General features: G+C 40.2%; 1 protein-coding gene across 2 annotated transcripts; it reads right to left on the bottom strand.

Moving 5' to 3' along the window:
* Positions 1-9,357: 9,357 nt before the first annotated feature.
* On the bottom strand, positions 9,358-18,275 carry pitx2 (paired-like homeodomain 2). Of its 2 annotated transcripts, XM_043256694.1 has the most exons (4): positions 17,877-18,275; positions 15,825-15,893; positions 11,436-11,635; positions 9,358-10,592 (listed from the first exon to the last, which is right to left on the bottom strand). In XM_043256694.1, the coding sequence occupies exons 2-4, from the start codon at positions 15,868-15,870 to the stop codon at positions 10,029-10,031; spliced, it is 810 nt and encodes a 269-aa protein (XP_043112629.1). In that variant the 5' UTR covers positions 15,871-15,893; positions 17,877-18,275; the 3' UTR covers positions 9,358-10,028. The 2 variants fall into 2 exon arrangements, with proteins under 2 accessions (XP_043112629.1, XP_043112628.1); XM_043256693.1 differs by lacking the exons at positions 15,825-15,893; positions 17,877-18,275 and adding an exon at positions 12,373-13,105.
* Between the last annotated feature and the right edge of the window lie 2,484 nt (positions 18,276-20,759).

The following is a 20,759-nucleotide window of genomic DNA, read 5'->3' as shown; positions in this document are numbered from 1 at the left end:
GGGCTTCCTTTTGGCACAGTACGGTTTTACCTGGCATTTGTGGATGTAACTATATATTGCGGTACCTGACAAAGGTTTGCCAAAATAGTCCTGAGCCCATGTGGTGACATCGACGATTCTGGATGCAGTGCCGCCTGAGGGATCTGAGATCACGGTTGTTCTGCTTAGGCTTGCACCCTTGTCCTTTACGCTCTGAAATTCCTCCAGATTCCTGAATCTTTCACTCACGTTAGGCACTGTTGAAGGTGAAATACCCAAATGTCTTCCTATCGTTCCTTGATGAACATCGTTTTTAAACGCTTCAATAATCTTCTCACGTATTTGTTGGCAAACTGGCGATCCTCTGCCCATCTTTCATCTTAAAAGACTAGACCTGTCTGCTTTTGTACCAAATCATAATTACGGTCACCTGTTGACATCACCGGTTTCAAGTCACATCATTGTTTAACCAATTTACCTGATGACTAGCACTAAATTGCTCCTGTCCAGACCTTTTTTGGGAATGTGTTGCACGTCTGAATGACCAGACGAAAGTTGAAAAGAAGTTGACCAGACAACACATGAAATATTTTGTGTTTTGTGTTCTGAAATACAAGTCGAAGTAAAATTAGAAATCACTACTTTCTTTTTTTGCGTTTTCCACACTGCCCCAACGTTTCCTGATTTGCATAAAAGTGAACAAATGACAAAAGAACAACATTTATTTGAAACCGAATTTGTTTCAAACAACAACAATGTCTTTACTGGCATCTATTTTATTTTAAATCCTTGATAAAAGTATTAATTCCTTTAAAAATGACTGACCCCAAACGTTTATAAAATACCTTTTGTATGCAGTTCAGGGTGATTAATAAAAATCACCATGGTGTTTTTTTCTTTCTCTGACAGATTATCATTAACAAAACAATATGTAATGTTGACGGATGCTCAATCTCTCGATCAAACATAATTACACTTCAATTACTGGAGCTGTGGCTGTGATTGGCTGGGTCTAAAAGGACTAAGTCAACACCTGAGAGAGAAAAAAAAACAAAAAAACTGGTTTCTTGGATATGCATATGGGTTTGGCCTATACCATCCAGAGGTGTGTCATCAGTACGATTATCAGCTAAAAGACACATTTAATCTTACAACAAAAAACAGTTTACATTAACCTGTACGTACTTATTTTTATTAGATTAAATAAGATTATTAACAAACCACTTAGCTGAAGAACACTTCTGATGATCTCCAGTTATTGTAAGCATCACAGTAACAATAACAAGGGTGGAGGATGGAGAAATCGTTTTTTTTTTTTTTACTTTTTTAACACCACTACAAATACCTGCTGTGCAATGTGAAAGTGCACAGGCTATATATCTTTGATGTTATTACTGCTGTGGTTTCATAATTTTTTCCCATATGAATTCGCATGCTCCAGTGTCTGAGTCAACAGCTCTTACCTGTCCTTCGTTAACTTCCTCGAGGCCCCTCTAAGGAGCCCCAGCAACTATGAGCTTACTTCAGCTCCGGGGACAGTAGTTGTGTTGATTCTAGGGAACACGGTTGATTCGGCTAAGCGTTTCGAAGCAACTCGCATTAGGAAACGGAATCAACGATGCAAACTTCCAAGATAAAGGCAAATTTAAAATCTCTATTAAAAAGATAGAGTCATTTATTCAGCTCCAGTTTGGTTCGGTTCAATAACTAAAGCTCGTTCATTATGAAACAAGTTACCGCTGAATTTAACTTAATTCAATTCAAAGATGATTCGGTTCGGTTGGAGAACAATGCGAGCGCTCTGTAACATCATGCGCTCTATACAGGTGCAGAAACTTTATGGCAAGTTCAGCAAACAGACTTGAAGGGAGACTGCAAAATAAAAAGTGAATTAAATGCTTTTAGGAAAGTCAGAGGGTGTGACTGAGAGAATGTGAGTCATAGTGGAGAGAGGAAGTTAGTCAATTACGGGCATCCAGATGTATTATTGGGTATTATCAGGATGTCATATTTCTATTGTGATGTCAGTTTAACTGTCAAAATGTGCTGCTATTATACCTTTACTTTTGTCATTTGTGTTTTTGCTCTCATGAAGGATGAAGGTGTAATGATGGGTGACGTCTAATTGGAGCAAAACTAAAAGTCCAAATTGATCGGATAACACTGGTCTGGTGAAGGATTTTGCAATTATTGCTGTAATGTAAACAGAAAGAGATTTCTATCAAAAAAAAGCGAAAGTTCAGGCTGATATGTTTGATGGAAAGATTGCTCCATTCATTTTCTCATACTGTCACTGGAGCCAAATCGTGTTTTGTAGAATAATGTGGATTTTTTTTTTTTTTTCACAGACGTGCCCGATCCTCATTTGTCATCCTCAGACTAAACTTGTCAAGTCCTGTAGGCAGTTAAAAAATGAACTTGTTTGATATCGAGGAAGTGCTGTGTGTGTTAATCATGTAAGTTGTTCTGTAAAGATTAATGATTAATTGTCCTTTTACAGATGCATTTACTACAGTAAAGGTAGAGATATTGAATTGTGGTATGATTATTTCAGAGATACATTGTCTGAAGATAAATGTAAAGCAGTGGCTGATTTTAATCGATCTGTGGTTCACCTGTCTGAATGTGAACTTGCAACTTTTAAATTTGCAATCTCCATCCAATATAATATAATATGCTATGCTGTGCTATAATATAATATAATAGGCCTATAGTAAAGCGTTGGGCTTAATGTCTCTGATATGGTATGAAAGAGCATCGCAACAAAATTGGCAGTTAGTAAATTATTTTGAAATTAGTGTTATCCTTTTAATTTCATTTTTAACTATTGATCTGTTTTGTATCATTCATTTGTACAACACACTTTTTGTGTCCTTCCAGCCTAACGTTGCACCATCTAGTGGCCACGTAGTGAAACAACCGTTCTACGACGAAATGTAATTAATATCCTTTTGAATTAAAATGTTCTCCAAACTGAAACTTATTTGTTTTTTAAATAAATAAATAAAAACACGACTATTTATCTGCATTATATATTGACTTCGATACATCTATTAATATGAGCATAATAACCATATTACAAGTAGTTACGGTTCACATTTTTTTATGCTGTCAACTACCTTTTAAAAAAAAAAAAAAAAAAAAAAACTCTGACCATCCGTCCTACAGAAAACAGTTGAGACTGAACAAATTGTAAGCGCATCCTAAAGGGGGCTGGGTGGGATGGGATGCAATTATAATGTTCATGTGTATTACCTTTGTTAAAAAACGTTTATTAAACAAGGATAGTTGTGTGGGACATTTAATGCATGAATGCTTTCAGTTATGGGTCTGTAGCCCACTTTTAAATTTTATTAGTTGTACTGCCCCCTGTTGGACGTGAGGGTGTGTCACAAACGTTTGAAATAGTGCTTCGGGCATTTAGGTTTTGGTTAGGTGTGGTGGAGTTTTGAATGCATTGTGCTGCAGGGAATTAGATGATGTTTTACAGAGCGTATACTCTTTATAACAGCTACGCCATTACATTCACATCCTCTTATTACATCAGACCGGCACGGGTAGCTAGTACTGTTTCTTTATAAGTAGATTTTCCATCAAAATCCGTAATGAAATCGCAGCAGCATGGCATCTCAAAGGAAACACTGCACCTGCTTGCAGTAAGCCAGTTAAAAAGCTTAATGCTCCAGCTCATCAAGCCATCGCAGAGCTGATGGACGGACACAAAACGGTCCGCTTCCCTCCTGAACTCTCTCCCCTGCACGCGCACTGCACTTCTGCATCTGCACATCCATTAGCGTCGATCGGCTCGCGCCATCTTTCCACTGAGATTAGCAGGATTTCGGGGCGCAAACCGCGGCACGTAACGAGGAGGACGTTCGAAAAAGAATCGCAGCAGATTGCTTTCACTGGTTTATTAGGCAGCCTGCGGGTTCAAACACGTCTCCCCTTATGAAAGATTAAAAACGTCAGACGAAGGCTGCGGCGTGTGCATTAACGCACATCTTCCAGAACAGTTCGCTGCTTTAAGTCCTGCTCGAAGCCCGATTTGTTACCCATTGAATATCTTCTCGTGCAGTTGACATACAGTAGATTTTAGCACCCGTGTAGTAACAGTGCGGATGCGGTTGTCTTGCTCGAGGCTTAATGCTCTTGACCTTTTCGCATTTGATGTGTTAAGGCTTAAGCGAATGATGATGTCATATCTGTGAAAGGTGATGAGGTTGAGAGAGCCGGAGTTTTTTGTTACTGTTAACACCGAGCTTCACAATGCTGTCATTCATTCTCTTCTTACCTTTCACTTAATTCTTTAGGCACTGCGGGCGCACACACAATTTAACACCGGTCGCAACTCTTATACATTACTTGTCAACTTTTTTTTTTTTTTTTATGTGTATGCAGCTGCTTTTCAAAAGTTTGCATAGCAAGCACAGAACTGACAGAACAATAGAGAAGAGTGTATGTTCTGGGCCTGTGTGGAGCTCTGGTCTGTTTTAGGGTGTGTGCTTCCTAACATAACTAGTTCCTTTTGAATTGTTTATGAGAAAACGGCCAACAGGTTTTCGGTTATTAAACAATGTTTTGTTCTTTCTTAAGCAGTAGCCGCCGATAAAGCAACACTTCGACGTGCGGAAAACGTGTAAAGAAAGAAACCCTATATTAGATCAAATAAAGGCTAAATAAAATAAAAAATTAGTAAGTAACTTTTGAGCTTAACGCAATTAGAATGCTTGTGGCTGATTAAAAGCGCTACATTAATATATAATAGCAAAGACAAAGCTTTAAAACAACTTAATAGCACGTTAATTAAAAAAATGGCAATTTACACACATTTTTTTTTTTGCACGCTGCATATCAACATGCTTTACATCCTCAAAATATTACTGGAACACAATCACAGCTGTTATTTTGGGAAAATACTCTGTATCTCTCTGCATCCAAAATGAAAAGCTTCTCGCAGTCTGGACAGCTTATAAGGCTTTATTTAAGCGTCGCATTACATCATCAGTCCTCCCTTACTCGCTTCCCCGCTGCAGAACAACAGAGAAATGTTGCGGTCGGGCCTCTTCGCTGATACCATCTCTGTTAATTCCACACACATCCGCGCATCTGCGATTTCACGGCGCTCGCTGTGTGGAATTTCTAATCGATTTTTCGAGTCAAAACATTTAAGATGTTTCTTTTTAATATGAGTTGAGAAAGCAGGAAGTGTCTGAGTCATGGAAGTTTACTCCGTGTCTGATCGTTCACACGCTCCCACGCTAGCACACGCCTGCGGCCAGAGAAGCCGTCCCGGCGTCACACTCAGCTCATCAAAGGCAGGGCCGTGTCAGACGCACACACACACCCGAATACACAAAAAAGAACGCTCAAGCATGTCAAAGGATAGGATATATACACGGATACACACAAGCTCTGGCACATCCTAAGAAAGGCAGACACACTTTGACCAACGAAACGCGAGCACATCGGATGAAAGGGTATAGACGTGCATGTTAGCAATATGCCAGCGCTTTTTCCAAACACAAAAAAAGAAGAGATATGTGCACAAAGAAGGTACGGGAGAGAGGAGGCACAGGTACAGACACATAGTTGCCCTATAGAAAGCATATAATCATGTCAATTTTTTTTTTTTTTTTTTTAAGAACGGTCTGATCTTAAAGAAGTAGCTCATCCAGTTATTTATTCGCCTTCATGTTGTTTCAAACCTGTTGTTTATTTTGAAATCTCTATTTCTCTCTCCATTCAGTGAAAGGCAGCGAGATTTTGGAATTCTTTCGTCGTACAGACAAAAACAGCCGAAACTTTCTTTAAGATCATAAAGGTTTGGAATGGCGTTAAAATGTTGAGTAAATGGCGGAATGTTTAGTTTTGGGTGAACTGTCCCTTTAACTAAAGCCAGTGACACATGTGAAGTTTTCCATACACACCTCCACACCCGTAATCCTCACATGCATTCACTCCAACAATTCAAGCTCACCCCGTCTAATGTTTGCTCACTCTTTGAAAAACCTCCAGCTCAGTCAGTGGGTCCTGCGCATGTAATGTCTGGAGGATCTACAGAGTCATTCTGGGTCAGTACCAGCTGGCCTTTGCGCATTTTCCCCAAATGCATCAGCATGATTTAATAGACAGCAGAGAGATGCGTTTCAGATCCTACTGAATGAGGCATCCTACTGTGAAATAACTTTGTTCTAACTTTGTTGTACTTGACCAGCATGAGTTTCCAATGGCTGGTGCCAGTAGAGAAAGCATGGCGGCTAATAGCCCATATAATGCTCTTATAGGCCTGCAATGCTAACGTTTTATGGAGAAAAGCTAAGGAAATGGAAAGTTCATCAAATGACATGGCTGTCAGTGGATTTTGGAGCCGAGACATAACCTTAACGTTAATTAGCCATCTAGACACCTGTTTTTGGACAGAGCCAACAATCATCTCAAAATAGCCAAATGTCAGCTGATCAGCCGGAGTGTCCAATATTGTTCTATATCTCTTCTATAGAAACACGTTTGTAATCGTTACAATGCTGATTAGTGTCTGGTTATTAAAATATGATATTGTGGGGGGGAAAAAACGATAAACACGTAGCGGGTCTAAATATTTTATTGCTGGATGTGCAAATACGAGAATTGTCGTAGTGATTTAAATTCTGAAGGCGTTGCGGGTCAAGCAGTGTCGTTTAAGCGCGAGAATGTGCGAGGTCATCTCGCGCCGACCTTGCGCTTAAATCCTTCAACCTGATTGGACAATCTGTGTTTTTGCCAAAATTGGGTGGTAACAGCGTCGCGGTTCAGTTCATCAATACATAGACTACTCATACAGCGAACAAAAAAAAAAAACAGTCTGAACAATATGTGGTCATAACATGCAGGCTACTTTGGAAAATATGGGCAAATGTAAACATATATTTACTTGTATTACGATTATTTTTAACACCTTTGCTTCACCGACATATATTTAACCGGCGAAAGGAAAAAAGCTTTTGCTAATATAAGGCAGGCTAATCATTTTAATTGTTGCATCTTTTCACACTTACTTACTACACTGTAGATTAGAACTTGAATCGTGAGCAACTGACTATACTTCAGAAATGGATTTCAGAAAATATGAGGGATTTAACAAAATTTGTGAAGGCAGTTAAAATTAGTTTTGGTGTTATTCGGTGCAGCTGTTAGTCATATATCAAAATGAAATACCGCAGAATGTTAAATACGATTTCCCTAAATATCTGCTGCAAACTCGACACCAAATACGCGTTTAAAATGCCGCTGAATTATAGATTGTATTAAACTTTTTTGTAAAGGCTGTAACACAAAAATGCAAATAAGAGACCACTGCACGGTTTGAATGAAAAAAATACCAATTATTATGGAAATCAGAAGTGATATCAGCGATACCAATATTGCATTACAGCAGTCAGACAATCAAAGTCTATCGGGTGGGATTTTGGGGTAATACAGCGGCCGCTGAAGATAGGCCGTTTGGTTCCGCTGTATAAATAGATTTTTAATCCGTTCCAAAAGACAAGGGCATTAAGAGTTAGGCCTGAGGTAATTTTTGAAATAGAAAAATACAGGAATTATATTTAATTATTTCAAATTTAGCGAAGGCTACCTTTCAGGTTCAGCAGTGGGTTGTAATACAAAGTTGCCGGATTAACACAACGAGCAATTCAAGATGCGGTCGAAGTAATATTCCGCGTCATGGAATGTGCTTTAGGTGATAAAATAAATATTTTAAACCGGATATAGTTTTCCCAAAGACAAAAGCGTATTTTTGTTGGCGCACAAAAGCGCGAGCGCGGCAAGGCAGCACCGCGCTGTGAGGGAAAACGCGAGCTGAATGCAAACTTTTGGCGCTTCTCTTCGTCATGCAAGGACACGTTTGTAGTTTTCTGCTGATAATACGCATTAAAATGCCTTACCTTTGTGCAGTCTTCTAGAGAATAGAGGCAACAGCTTCCCCGGCCGTGTTTAGGTCGACTGAAGGGTTCCTCTCTGGATCTGCTCTCTATTGCTCCCGTGGGCCCCCCGCTCACAGTGTTTATTGAGATGTGTATTGGGACCCCAGACCGTCATGTTGCTGGGAATGAATAATTTAGGCCTGGTCAGATTGAGAGCTCTTCGCTGAGAGAATTAGGAATGTGTGCACCTGAAAACGGGTGATTTATGATCTGCAGATCGTTTGCTGTTTTAAGTAGACGCTTTAAATTAGAATAGGCGTTTTATTTTTCAGCGGCAGTACTTATTTTTAATACCTTAAATAGTAGCGTTCGGTTTTTACAATTTCCTCTACTCCACCCTTGTTCTGTCCGCCTCATTAATCATCACTATATGAGAGCATTCATGTTAAACAACTCGCTTGTGTTGTACACGGAGTAAATGTTCAGTCATTGTGATCTGTACGCGCTGTGACATGACTCTATGGATAGAAACACACACACACACACACACACGCACACGCACGCCTGTGTTGCATACCTCTCTTTGTTTTGATTGCTCTTCTATAAACGAGATTGCCCGTGCTATAGAGGTCTTTTATCGGCTATATGCACCGGTGCAGTTAATGACGGACAACAGACGAGGCCTAACAATAGTAACAGTGTAAATATTTCCCCGGGATAGAGAACAAGCGCTTATTAAATTGGAATTAAATAACCTCGAGAGTCACACAATAGCAGTTGCATTGTATTAGGGGCACGGGACTTCTTTGCTAATCGCCTTTCCATTTTTATTTTGTTTATTGTAAAGCGTTTTCTACAGGCTACAGTTGTTTGACGCCGCGAGCTTTTCTTTGTTTACAAACAGTCCGTCAGGTGACGATTACTTCTGATCGTACAGGCCAGGCTACCGTGTGCCTGATTTAAAAAATATATATAATAAAATAAACAGTTTTGTTTGCGCAGCGGGATGTCACTTTATATGTTATTATAAGTAATCCATAATTCATATGAGATATGAGCCTTGTTTTCGACTTAATCACGATCCGATGAGCTTAATACCGGACCATCGTGTATCACCTCATATTTTATTATAACTTTTTTTTAAGTTCAGCTGGCAGATGGTTCAGTGATGTGTGGTCCAGCCAGCCCCGATCTTATTGCAATGTTATTTCAAGCATCGCCGATCACTCGAGGCCCAGCCTCCAGTCAGTCTTGTATATTCGACTCCTAATCTGTTCGGGACATCTCGCCCTCTTCACCGGACTTCTCATGTCACGTTGATGTGTATTAGATACGTTTTCCTTCCTCTCTCTCTCTCTCTCTCTCTCTCTCTCTCTTTCTCTCTCTCTCACTCTCTATAAACCTCGGAATGCCACAAAGCAACAAATGCGCGCCACGTACACGAGCGTGCAATAACTGTGAAGAAAACGTTTCGAAATGTTTTAGAACAATATATTTACTTCCATTAAATAAAACACAATAGTTTATTTTTGGGGATGTTGAAAAACGAAACAAAAATTCCGTACCAAATATTATACACAGAGCAAAAACCAAGTTCATTTCGCAGAAACATTTGCGTATTATTACCCAGGGTTGCTATTCTAGATCTATATTCAAACAGACATTTAATAATAAATTTATAATATCACACACACGACTGGTGCGTTTAGTATGTACATTCCCTTGATCGCAAGCAAGACATGATTCCTGTACGTTTTCCACATGCTGTGTTAAACTGAATTCTCGAAAATGCTTAAGAGTTAGAGCTTTCGCCTCTACAAATTGGAGATGATATTAAGATATATGTATAGCCTATATACAACCGTTCAGTCAGTTACTGTCCAAAAATTGAAACGTCAAAATAAATGAGCTTTTTTTTTTCTTCTTTTTTTTAAATATTCTGGTATCCTAAACCCTTCACTGGCTAGTGTGCACTTGCTAGTGTAGAGAGCAAATCTTATTAGAAATGGCGCGTTTGCCTTCCGTTCCCGCTTGACATTCCATCACAGGATCGGACGCGTTTCAGTGGTTTATTCTTCTAGTGCCCTTGAAACAAAAAGTGTAGTCTCTCGTTCCTGGGATTCGGGATTGTAACGCTACAGTCGTCTCTTACACCGGTCTATCCACTGCGTACTGGCAAGCGCTGAGGTTGGAGGCCGGATTCTGAACGCTCGCGTATCCAAAACTCGAGTGCTGCTTGGCTTTCAGTCTCAGACTGGCCAGACTGGAGTTACAAGTGTCCCGGTAAACGTACGGAGGTGTCGGCGGGGCGTAAGGGCACGCCGGCGTGGGAACCCCCGAGTTTAGAGAGGGGTTGCTGAGGTTGTTCAAGTTATTGAGGCTGTTTAAGCTTGATCCGGGCACGCCGGTGACAGCAGACGGAACCATGCTGGAGGACATGCTCATTGAAGAGATGGAGTTAGGTGGGGAGAACATGGTCTGAGAAGACAGCGGATTGACGTTCATGGAATTGAAAAAGGGGAAGCTTTTGGTGGAAAGAGAGGCCGACGTGAGCCCTTTGGCAGCCCAGTTGTTGTACGTGTAGCTGGGATACATGTCATCGTAGGGCTGCATAAGTCCGTTGAATTGAGGGCCGAAACCGTTTTTACACAGCTCTGCCTGTTGGTTCCTCTCCCTTTTTCTCCATTTGGCCCGTCGATTCTTGAACCACACCTGCAACAAAAGCGGGAGAAAAAAACATTAGACCGCGTGATTAATTATTTTCCGAAACGACCAGCGAACGATTAAACGGCTAACCTATGAGTTTTCGGAATTGCTGTCACCGCGGGCCACTGCTCGGTAGATAAATGACACGGACGCTGGTGTCGAACTCGGTTAGGGTCCCTAATTAAATCGCTTTTTTTTTTTTTATCGGTCGCCCGGAATCTTGTCTGATCCCGGGAATCCCAATACACATCCAGTCTTACAGCGGTCAGTGGGCCGCCCGACGCTTCAGATGTGTATTCTCCCCAAGCAGGCGGAGACACGCTAACCTTAAGTATATACAACACGAGAATGACAATCACAAAATACAAGCTTTGCACCTCTTAAAAGGCGACTGTGTGACTCCATTAAGGTCTGTCATCGTTAGGGCGTCACTTGTGTTCACTGCAAACAATTTGACTCGCCCGTAATTAGCCTCTAACCAGTGACAGATTTATATTTAAATGATTAAATAAAGTCGTATTTAGCATGTAACCTAATTAACATAACGCGATTGTAGACGGTAGCTCAGTCTATAGCGCCCGTATAGCAGTAAAATAGGCCGAAAAAAGTTTTATATGTAGCCTATGAACCAAATAACCTATTATAACTCTAATCAGTTAATCATAATTGTATTATTATTATGTAATGAATAATAACCATTAATTCGCAATAGGCTAATTTTTTAATTAATAGGCCTATTGTTGGCGCTTTGCAGATTTTTTTTGTTTTTAAGCATTTAAAACTTAACAAATGGACGTTGAATTGTGGATTTGCTTCCAAAATAAATGTAATTGAATTGATCAGACTTACTCTGACTCTGGCCTCTGTTAAATTAGTCCAAACAGCGATCTCCTCTCTGGTGGACATGTCCGGATAGCGATTCCGCTGAAAAGTGGCCTCCAGTTCCTGGAGCTGTTGGCTAGTAAAATGCGTTCGTTGCCGCCTCTGTCTCTTCTTTTTCGATGGGTCATCAGTCGAATCTTCGTTTTTACTCTGTCCCTTCTCTTTCTCTGAAATGCAAAGCAATTCAGTGTTTTAAAACAAATGTTTTAATCCGAGAGGAACAGTTTTTAAGCTCCGGGCTCTGTTTTGACACATTGAAGAAGTCTAGGTGAATCTGGGTGGGGGCGGTAAGTTTAATTCCGTTTTATTGAATTGAAAAGATTTGACATCATAGTAACAAGCAGGTTCCCTGGTAACAACGCAACGGGCTAAATTAATTAATGGGTGTTGCTGAACTAAATTTCCCGCTAATGCCGTTTCCCCGCATGCGATTTCTTGAAAAGCCAATAATAGGCCTACCTGTAAAAATCCACGCGCAAATATTCTAAAATCATAGTTCGAATATATTTTATCTACGGGCGCGTCGTTCCTTTCGCATCACCCTCCCCCAAAAAAAGAACATTAGCGGTTGAGAGTGTTTGCATTATTCCGTACAGCACGCAATGCCGCAGTGTAAACATTTGAGAAGCCCACATTTTCACACACAAATTAAGTAAATAAAGCTCTGTCAATGGCCATGACATATCGCAGTCTGCTTCAACAGCCCTACGAATCAACCAACCGCCGGCTCCGTGTCTTCATATATTTGCATGCCTCTGACTGTAACCTACTGTTTTCAAATTGAGGGAGAAGTTTTAAACGGTTTCTTTTCGGAGGCAGCGCGCCTAACTGACACCAAACCCGAAAACGCTCCAACTAAAAAAAAAAAAAAAAAAAAAATCTCCTCAGAGGAACCGGGGCTTACCTACGGACTCTGGACTGGAGGTGTCTGAAACAGTGTGAACCTCCAGCCTGTGTTTAGAGTCCACAGACCGCTGGAGCGGCTGCAGACTAGAGGCCATCGTGAGCGGCGTGTGTTTGCTCCCGGTAATGTGGTGATTGTGGTGATGGTGGTCCAAACTCAACGGATCCTTCATAGAGCTCATGGATAACGCAAGCGATTTACGGACGGTTCGTGAGCAGATGCAACTTCCTCAGCGTAGGTCACAAACACAGGAGAAAAAGATAAATGAATAAAAGAAACGGACGTGTCCGGTCGTGAAGTATCGGCAAGCGCTCCTTTCTCGCTTAAACCGCTCAAAGCGACGCTCCTCAAACGGCTGCTATCGTAAGAAAATAAACCCGGCGCTGAAGAAAGAAAGTTTAAGTTTTTTTTTTCGTTTCGACTGGGTGAAAGATATCTCGGTTTCAGCCGAGAGCTACAAGGAGAGCCAGAGTGACAGGGACAGGTATGTGATATTATATCCACTTGCATACACACACGCTCTCCCGCACATCACAGCTCTCGCTCTTCATTTCAGCTGTCCTTCTCTCCGTCCAACCGAGCGGCTCTATGCGTCCTGACGTCACGCAGGCTCCGCCCACAATCTGACGGAACACTACAGCCTATACTTGACAGATTTTACGGCCATCCGACTAAAAAATGGCCCAAAGAAATGAGAAAATGCAGGCTTTTTTTCCCTTTAAAGATCATGTAAATAAAGCGAGGCCGCGCGTTCGCTAGTGACTTCCGAGAAGAAATATCTCACATCCTAGCACACCTTTTTTTTTTTTTTTTTTTCCTGTGCAAGTATCACAAAAACAACGTTTCATTAGCATTTTAACTCCAACGCCGACTTCTGTCAAAGTAAATTAAGCTCGGTAAATGGCACAACTAAATGCGACAACGTACAATGGCGCTCTCGAAGATGCTCATTTGTGAATGAAAGTTCCGCTTTTGTCACGTTAATTGGATGAGTCTTCGCAACAATGGGTTGACAGGGTATCAAAGACCGCGTAACAAATTCATTTGTAACAAATAATCTCAGTTAGGTGGGTGCATTGTATCTTCTTTAGGCCTACAGAGAAAACGGGGGAAAAAACAAGTTTTTTTCCCCCTGCTTGCATTGGTTTTACAATTTAATTTAGGGACTGGAAGCACTTTGGCGAGGTGCGTTTGTGCGCCTCGTGCCCGTGATTATTTCGGGGGAGAGAGAGCGCCCGCTTTGCTTTTCTGAGTATGCCACATTTAATCTGATAAGGCGCTCATTTGCTTAAGAATTTTAAATGGGCATCTTTAATGACTTCAAGCTCCTTCACCTTGTTGTCTCAAATTCCTTCAAAACGCTGCAATAATTTACGCACGTTTAATAACTGCGTTGTCATTTTTAAAGAAAAAACTATTTGTTAGACCTAATGAATTTAAAATCGGCTTATTTGTATACATTCTTTAATTACAGGCCTAATTCATTAATGCATTAGTTACATTATAAAACAATAGCGGAGGAAAAAATGCTTTTCCTTGTTGGATTTCTTTCCTGTTGGAGTTATGATAAGATTTTAGTTATCATTTAAATAAAAAATATCATAGTAAATGTGTCATATATATATATATATATATAAGAAACTAACAAAAGCAGCAAACCCGATTTCATTGTTGCAAGCAGTTTTCTTATTAAAAACTCAATAAATGAGGAAATTTGTGTAACTAAATGATCTAACAAACTCTATACTTTTTTTTTGCTTCCCTGTTTGTCCTGAGAAATCACCTGAAATGTCAAACACACCAAGTAGGGGGAGAAAAAACAGAAAACGGCGTCAGAAAATGACCCGACCATCTCAATCTCTGACTTTGATTCAGCTCACGTTCTTGGTATTGGATATTAATTTATGGCATAACAGATGATCCAGGAACCGACAAACCTCGTATGTACAGGTATTTTTGTATGAGAATGTGACCTCGCGTTCAACGCGTTTGCGCCCTGACACCGCAAGATATTAAATATCATGTTTCGGTCCGTTTTCTACTCTCCGTCCCATTCGTAAAAAATATATATATAACGTATGACACATGCGAACGTTTAAATAAATGTAGTGATTATTCTAGACCTCAGATGGAATCGAATATAACATGAATTGTGTTTTACGCGCAGAAATATTAATTTGCGCATTAAAATTCCATACAGGCGAAAGTTGCAGAGCTCGGTTCTTGTTAAACGCACTGATAGATGTGGACTACATTATTGCTCCGTATTTATTTTGGACCCTCAAAATGCTTCAGAGCCTGCTGTGGATTATTGGCCATGGCGCACCACAGAGCCATTAATTACCAATTCAGTCAATATAAGGGAGACGACAAAGCCTTTTCCATAGGATTAAGAGGACATTAGATTCTTCCATTAGTATATTCCTCCTCACGAGGAGGCTTTCATTACACATTTACTTTTCCCCTGAGTCTATCTAACGAGCGCTGCATATATTACCGCAGAGGAGGCGAGATCGTCGGTAATCAAAGTATTTTCCCTCTTACGTTGCTGTTTGCATTTTACGCTCGCTTTTCTTATTATTTCTTATCATTTCTTATCTGCGTTATTCTGTTTGTATCGGTTCATAGCCGGAATTAAATGACAATGGGAAATGGGATATCATGACAAACGGACTAATGCGGCTAAATAAGTGTTATGATTGGTTCTTAGTTTGCTTTAATTAGCTTAATGAAGACGCCGGACGATATGGAAACCTGCCACACATTAAGCACTGGCCTTCTCGCAGACCGCCCATTTTTTTCCCCTTACAGTTTTAATCGAGTCTTTTTATCTTTCTGTTAAGATCGTCCTTTGCGCGCCAAATTATAATTGAATACAGAAAACGGCTATTTATGCTTTTTTGCGTTTAATTTACCCTTAGTAAATCTATCACACCGGATTATAATTTTAACTCTATCTGATTTTGTTATTTTAACTGCCACGTGTTTACGCCGTTTCATCGAGGACGCGCGTTTCATCGCCAGGCGTTCTGTTGTATCCGATCAGTATTTCATTTGAACAAACTCGAGACCTTTCAGAGATCAGAAGCCTCTAAAATCGCACAGGCGTTGCTTTAAACCCCTAAATTCGGGTTATTATGAAGCCGTTGTTACTTATCCGTGTACGATCCTCTCCTACCACCAGATGTCCATCTTTGACTACAAACGTCTAATGGTTCCGCTTTCCTTATAACCCGCTCACGGGCTATACGTCAAACGCCAAAGGTGGTTCACAAACGCCTTACTTTTTACACCAGACCAGTTTTTAGCCGCCATTAGTATTTTATGCAGGCCAGACGACGTTGAGACGCTTGATTAAACCAACCAAGGACATTAATGAATCCAGATCTTCTCTGGAGATTTAACAAGGAGGGGAGGGGAGGGGGGCTCGTCATTCAGCAAGATCTTCTTACCTAATTGAGCACACGTTGATGCAAGTTTGCGGCAGTGGGAGTCCATTTGCTAGATTATACGTTGAGCACCTGTGGACAAAAAAAAAAAAGAGAAGAAGGTTTATTTTACTTTTTATTAAAGTGTTGATATCGTCTCAGGACGCGTAGGCCAACTTCTGCGTGAGAACGTTTAGTTTCACGCCAGCCGGTGATGATATATTTCAAACTCATTGTCATATATTGGACGGTTCCTGCCTGTGATGGGATGTGCGCATTCCTCGTGATTTGTTTTGAAATCCCCCAGCGCTTGCTCGAGTCCTTCCTAATTAAGACTCGTGTCTCCAAACGCGCACGAAAACAAGGCACAAAGAGGAGCCACCGCGCGCGCGCGCGCGTCGGCGAGAGAAAGAGAGCAGTTTGAGCGCTAGAAGTTGAGTGATTCCGCGGTAAAATCAGGGGATTAGTGTCTGATTGAGATGTCTGTCGGTTGGATATTACAAAATTCATTATCGCAGCTCTATACTAACCCGATATGAAGTAACACAGATGGGCCTTTATTAGCCCAGGCTTCAGCTGTTTGCTTATGATAATTTCAGGCGGAAATTTGCATGCAATCCTGCTGTTAACCGTTTTCCCTCTCCATTTTTCTCTCTCCGAATGCAACGCTTTACTTTAGCCCTCCCCTTATATCACCTGCCTCGCATCTGTGCCTTTAGTCAAAGGCTTGGGGACTTTGGAAATTAAATTTGTGCGCGTTTCTTTGTATACGTGTGCCGCGTGATACGCACTTCGCGCGAGGGCGAAAGTCATTCATCCGAACACCATTTTGAGATGCTGCTAAAAAGTTTTTTTTTTTTATTATTAATCGTCTAAACAATTTACCAAACAAACTAGACTGTGAAATCAAAGGTCATATAAACTTTCGTCAGCTGAGTGAGTTCATGCAATCCGTTGCGTTTTGCTTTGGGATGCTTATATTGGTAAATTCACTATCGTTGTTTATTATTATTGTTATAGATTTATTATTATTGGTTTGTTGTGTATTGTCCTACGCTGATTTAATATTAAATGTGACAAAGTAATTTTCAAACAGGAACAGGTAAGAAACAAAACATTACGCATGACTTAAATGCACGGGATTATAAGGTGGACTGCGTCAATGCAAATATATTAACAGATAACAGAAAACATGAAGGCTGTGTACAAGACGTGTTTAGATGTTTGTAATATATTAGTTATTTTTATTTGGGGTTTTATATTTAAAACGTAGTCTGCGCAATAACAGCAAAACAGTAAGAAGAAGGTTTTGTTTGCAAAAATTTTGTTATGATGATCAATTGGGGGGGTGTTTTTCTTTTGTTTATTTTAAACTGGTAACATTGTTTAAACTTAATAATAAGGACAGTACTGTAATATTCTCAGAGGCTCGCGGGCCTATAAAGATTTATTAATAAAGTGTTTACTTTAGAGTGATTGTGTTTGTAAATCTTTTTAGCTACATTTAATTCATCTTGATTTATTGGTATACAAACGAATAAAACGAAACTGCTGCATTAGCTCACAGAAATATTTTTTTCCTTCAAGACAAAAGCGCTTTCAGAATTAATTAGGCGTTTGCGTGAACGTAAATTTAGCGCACATGTAATTTATTATCCTCTTATTTAATATGAAGCTGTCGCATTATTCAGCAATTAAATCTTAATTTAATCAGCGCGCCCGTTTCACGTCAAAGCACAAACTTATTAATAGGAACGCTGTTTAAAAAACGGTATTTAAAATTTTGCGCAAGCACATTTCGTTAGCGCGATTTATTTGCGTTTACGCTGAGCAATAATGCACGTGTTAGTGTAAATTACACGCTATGAAGTCGCAGTCCCGTTTCTCTCGCGGTGTTAACGATATATTGCAATAAACCGCAAAGTCAAGGTAAGACCTGCCAGAGCATCACTTATCGCGCCTCTCCATCTAACTGCACTAAAGCTGAAGTTCACCCGTGGCTGGCAACCCAGAGGTGGAACGAATTCCTTCACTCGCATTATCTCACATTCAAGATAGGGTGTCATGTGCACTCACCAGTGGTCGTTGAAAAGCGGCGCTTTGCGGCCGTGCCAGTCTCGATGTTCCTTTTCTTTTTTTTTTTTTACAAAAAAAAAGATAAATTCCACACCTCCGAACAAGTTTATCTTTGCCCTTGATGCTGTCCGGGTGCATAAACTGTCGCTGCCAGGTCCAAACCGAGCGTAACCTCTTCTTCCTCGGTGGAAACGATTAGGGATGTTATCTGGGTTCTTTGCAAACAACGCGAAAACGGGCACGTGCTACCTTCGACCCGGGGCGTCTTGGCTACGAGCTCACGAGTTGCTTTAGTAACTCATGTTTTCTGCGGAGCCTCCGCGACTGCAACTTTTTTCCGCAGAAAGACGCAGAGAGTGGCGCATTTCCCCCTCTCACGAGCTTTGACTGTCAGCGCGTGGGCGTGAGTGAGAGTTTGTGTGTATAAGCGCGTGCGTGTGCATGCGTGCCACGGTGGGTGTGTTTGTATGCACAACCGACGCGTCGAGTGTGAGTGTGAGTGTGTGTGTGTGTGTGTGTGTGTGAGGGGTGAACTTTGTGATGCGAAACGGTAGGCTAAATTAGACAACAAATTAGCCATTAAAACACGGCGATGCGTCGATTCAACCAGCAAAAAAAAAAAAAAACGCCGAATGCTGAATGTGGATCAAATCGAGGCGTTTTGTTTATTTAGCTGTAATTAAAACGGCCAATCTTATACGACAAAGTTCATTTCTTCCTATGTTATTAAATAGCAGAAACACCGAGTGACATGAAATCCAAAAATGCAACGTATTGAAATGAACATGTAGCCTATAGCTTAAAATAGAGTATACTTTTAAACCTTCAGCTTTTCTATTATTTTAACACACAGGCCTATTTTTAAATATACACTTATTTTTTTATAATATTGCATTGTTTATATCGAATTCTATTTTTAAACCATGGCTACCGTAATAGAGTAAACATATTTATATCTATTAGGATATTTTTGCTATTATTAGCTTATTGTATGTAGTCCATAATAGGTTATACTATAACACATGTCGTCTCGTCCAATACTGAGAAGGCCTTTGCAGAATGTGATCGAGTAGTTTTAATTTTAGTAATTTACTTTTTTTTAAAAATATATATATATAATAATGCATTTTAACTGAGCACATTGCTAAAATCTGAAATACCAACTTCTGCTGAAAAAGTGTGTGCGCTTTAGACTTTGCCGGTCAGGAATGAAGTGAACAGCTGGCTTGGATGCAAATGATCTTTAAAGATCCGCGTGCACCGAAGTGATTTCCATCCGCATCTCACGCGAGCAAAGCAGACCGGACGGAGGTTTCACGCGCCTAATCCGTTTTTTACATTGTGGGTCATACACCCATTAAGCAAGTAATTAATGCGCTCGGCCACGGGGGAATTCCCAAGCCTGTGTCGGAATACACCGCTTTAATAGGCCCGGGAGCCTAAAATGACATGCGCGTTTATCTATAATTCTGCACGCCGATTGTTGTTATTATCTACCGCAATTACCTGATATAAATAGGACACCAAACAAAAACCGACACGCGAGCATCTTTTTGCCACTGCAAATAAATAACCAAATCTCATCACCATCAAGATACATAATTCTCCGTGTGCCAATTATATTTAAATTGCTGCTTTAAAATATTAAAGTGTTCATTTTTCAAAATACGAATTAATTAGTATTTATCAACCACAGTGATCGCATCCGTATATCTGCCTATTTTTAGTTTCCATTTATAATCAAGATGGTGCCACAAATACCTTTTATTCTGTTCTCCATCATCGTCTATGTTGTGATTTTAAGAAAAAAAACGACAACGCTCGTTTAGGTTATATAGTACATTTTTTTTCAATGACTTTTTAATTCCCCCCAAACCGTATAACCTACAACTTATAAATCCATAATAAATGATATGATTCTTATTTAAACCAAGCCTGCGTTAAAGAACAGGCTATTTAATTTTTTTTTTTTTAGAGTGAATGTCAATCACGTGCGTCTCATCCTTACCTTCATCTGGCAGCAGCTGGAGCCTTCGCTTTCTCACGCTGAAAAACCCTGCAAAGGAATGCCTAAAGTTCAGAAAAAAGGGGTCGCTCGAAGATCTTCATGCCTCGGGGGCAGACCGGCGGCTTCTTTTCATTTCTGCCTCGTTATCGATTCGCTGTTGTCATCTTTGGCGTCGTAGAAGGACACTTGAAAGAATATCGCGCGGGGCTCTGATGCGTGGGCTGAAATGACCCGAGCGAAACTCTGTTCAAAGACTTTACAACCGCATAAACCTCTCCACGATAAGGCAGTGATGTGTTATATATGTATATATATATGCTCGTATACAATAAATAAATAAAATGAAATAGCCTGTATAGAAACAGACATCAGGTTCAATGTAAATGTGGACTATTGAATGCAGTTGGTATGCTTTAAATGCCTGATAGATAATATATTCCAGACTAAAAATGCGTATTAGTCAGTATTTCTATGGGTGGAATTGGATCGGTAAAATATTGCAGTATGGCCGTGCATAAAACCTTAAAAGGATCGGTTCGCATGGATGATTTGTATTTTTGAGGTCACAGTATTTTGTCAGTTATTGTTTGTTTTAGCTACAATATATAATGGCTGATACTGTTTGCCATGCCCCCATAAAACAAGTAGTTTACAGTAAATGAAAATGTCTAGGTTTTCAGCACATTTCTTGGTACAGTGCAGTGATTTGACTCCATTGGCAAAAGACAGAAGGTGCGAAAGATCCATTTCCATCACAGTTTAGAGCCTCTGACATGCTGGGTAATTGCTTCAGCATAACAAATAATTTTTTTGCTTTTGTTGAGTTTGGATTCATTAAGAGTGAACCCGGGTTTCACACAAGGAATCAATTAAAC

This window comes from Puntigrus tetrazona, chromosome 14, assembly GCF_018831695.1.
Source record: "Puntigrus tetrazona isolate hp1 chromosome 14, ASM1883169v1, whole genome shotgun sequence".
Classification (NCBI taxonomy): domain Eukaryota; kingdom Metazoa; phylum Chordata; class Actinopteri; order Cypriniformes; family Cyprinidae; genus Puntigrus; species Puntigrus tetrazona.
The sequence above is the reverse complement of the archived record's forward strand: the minus strand, read 5'-3'. Positions and strand labels throughout refer to the sequence as shown.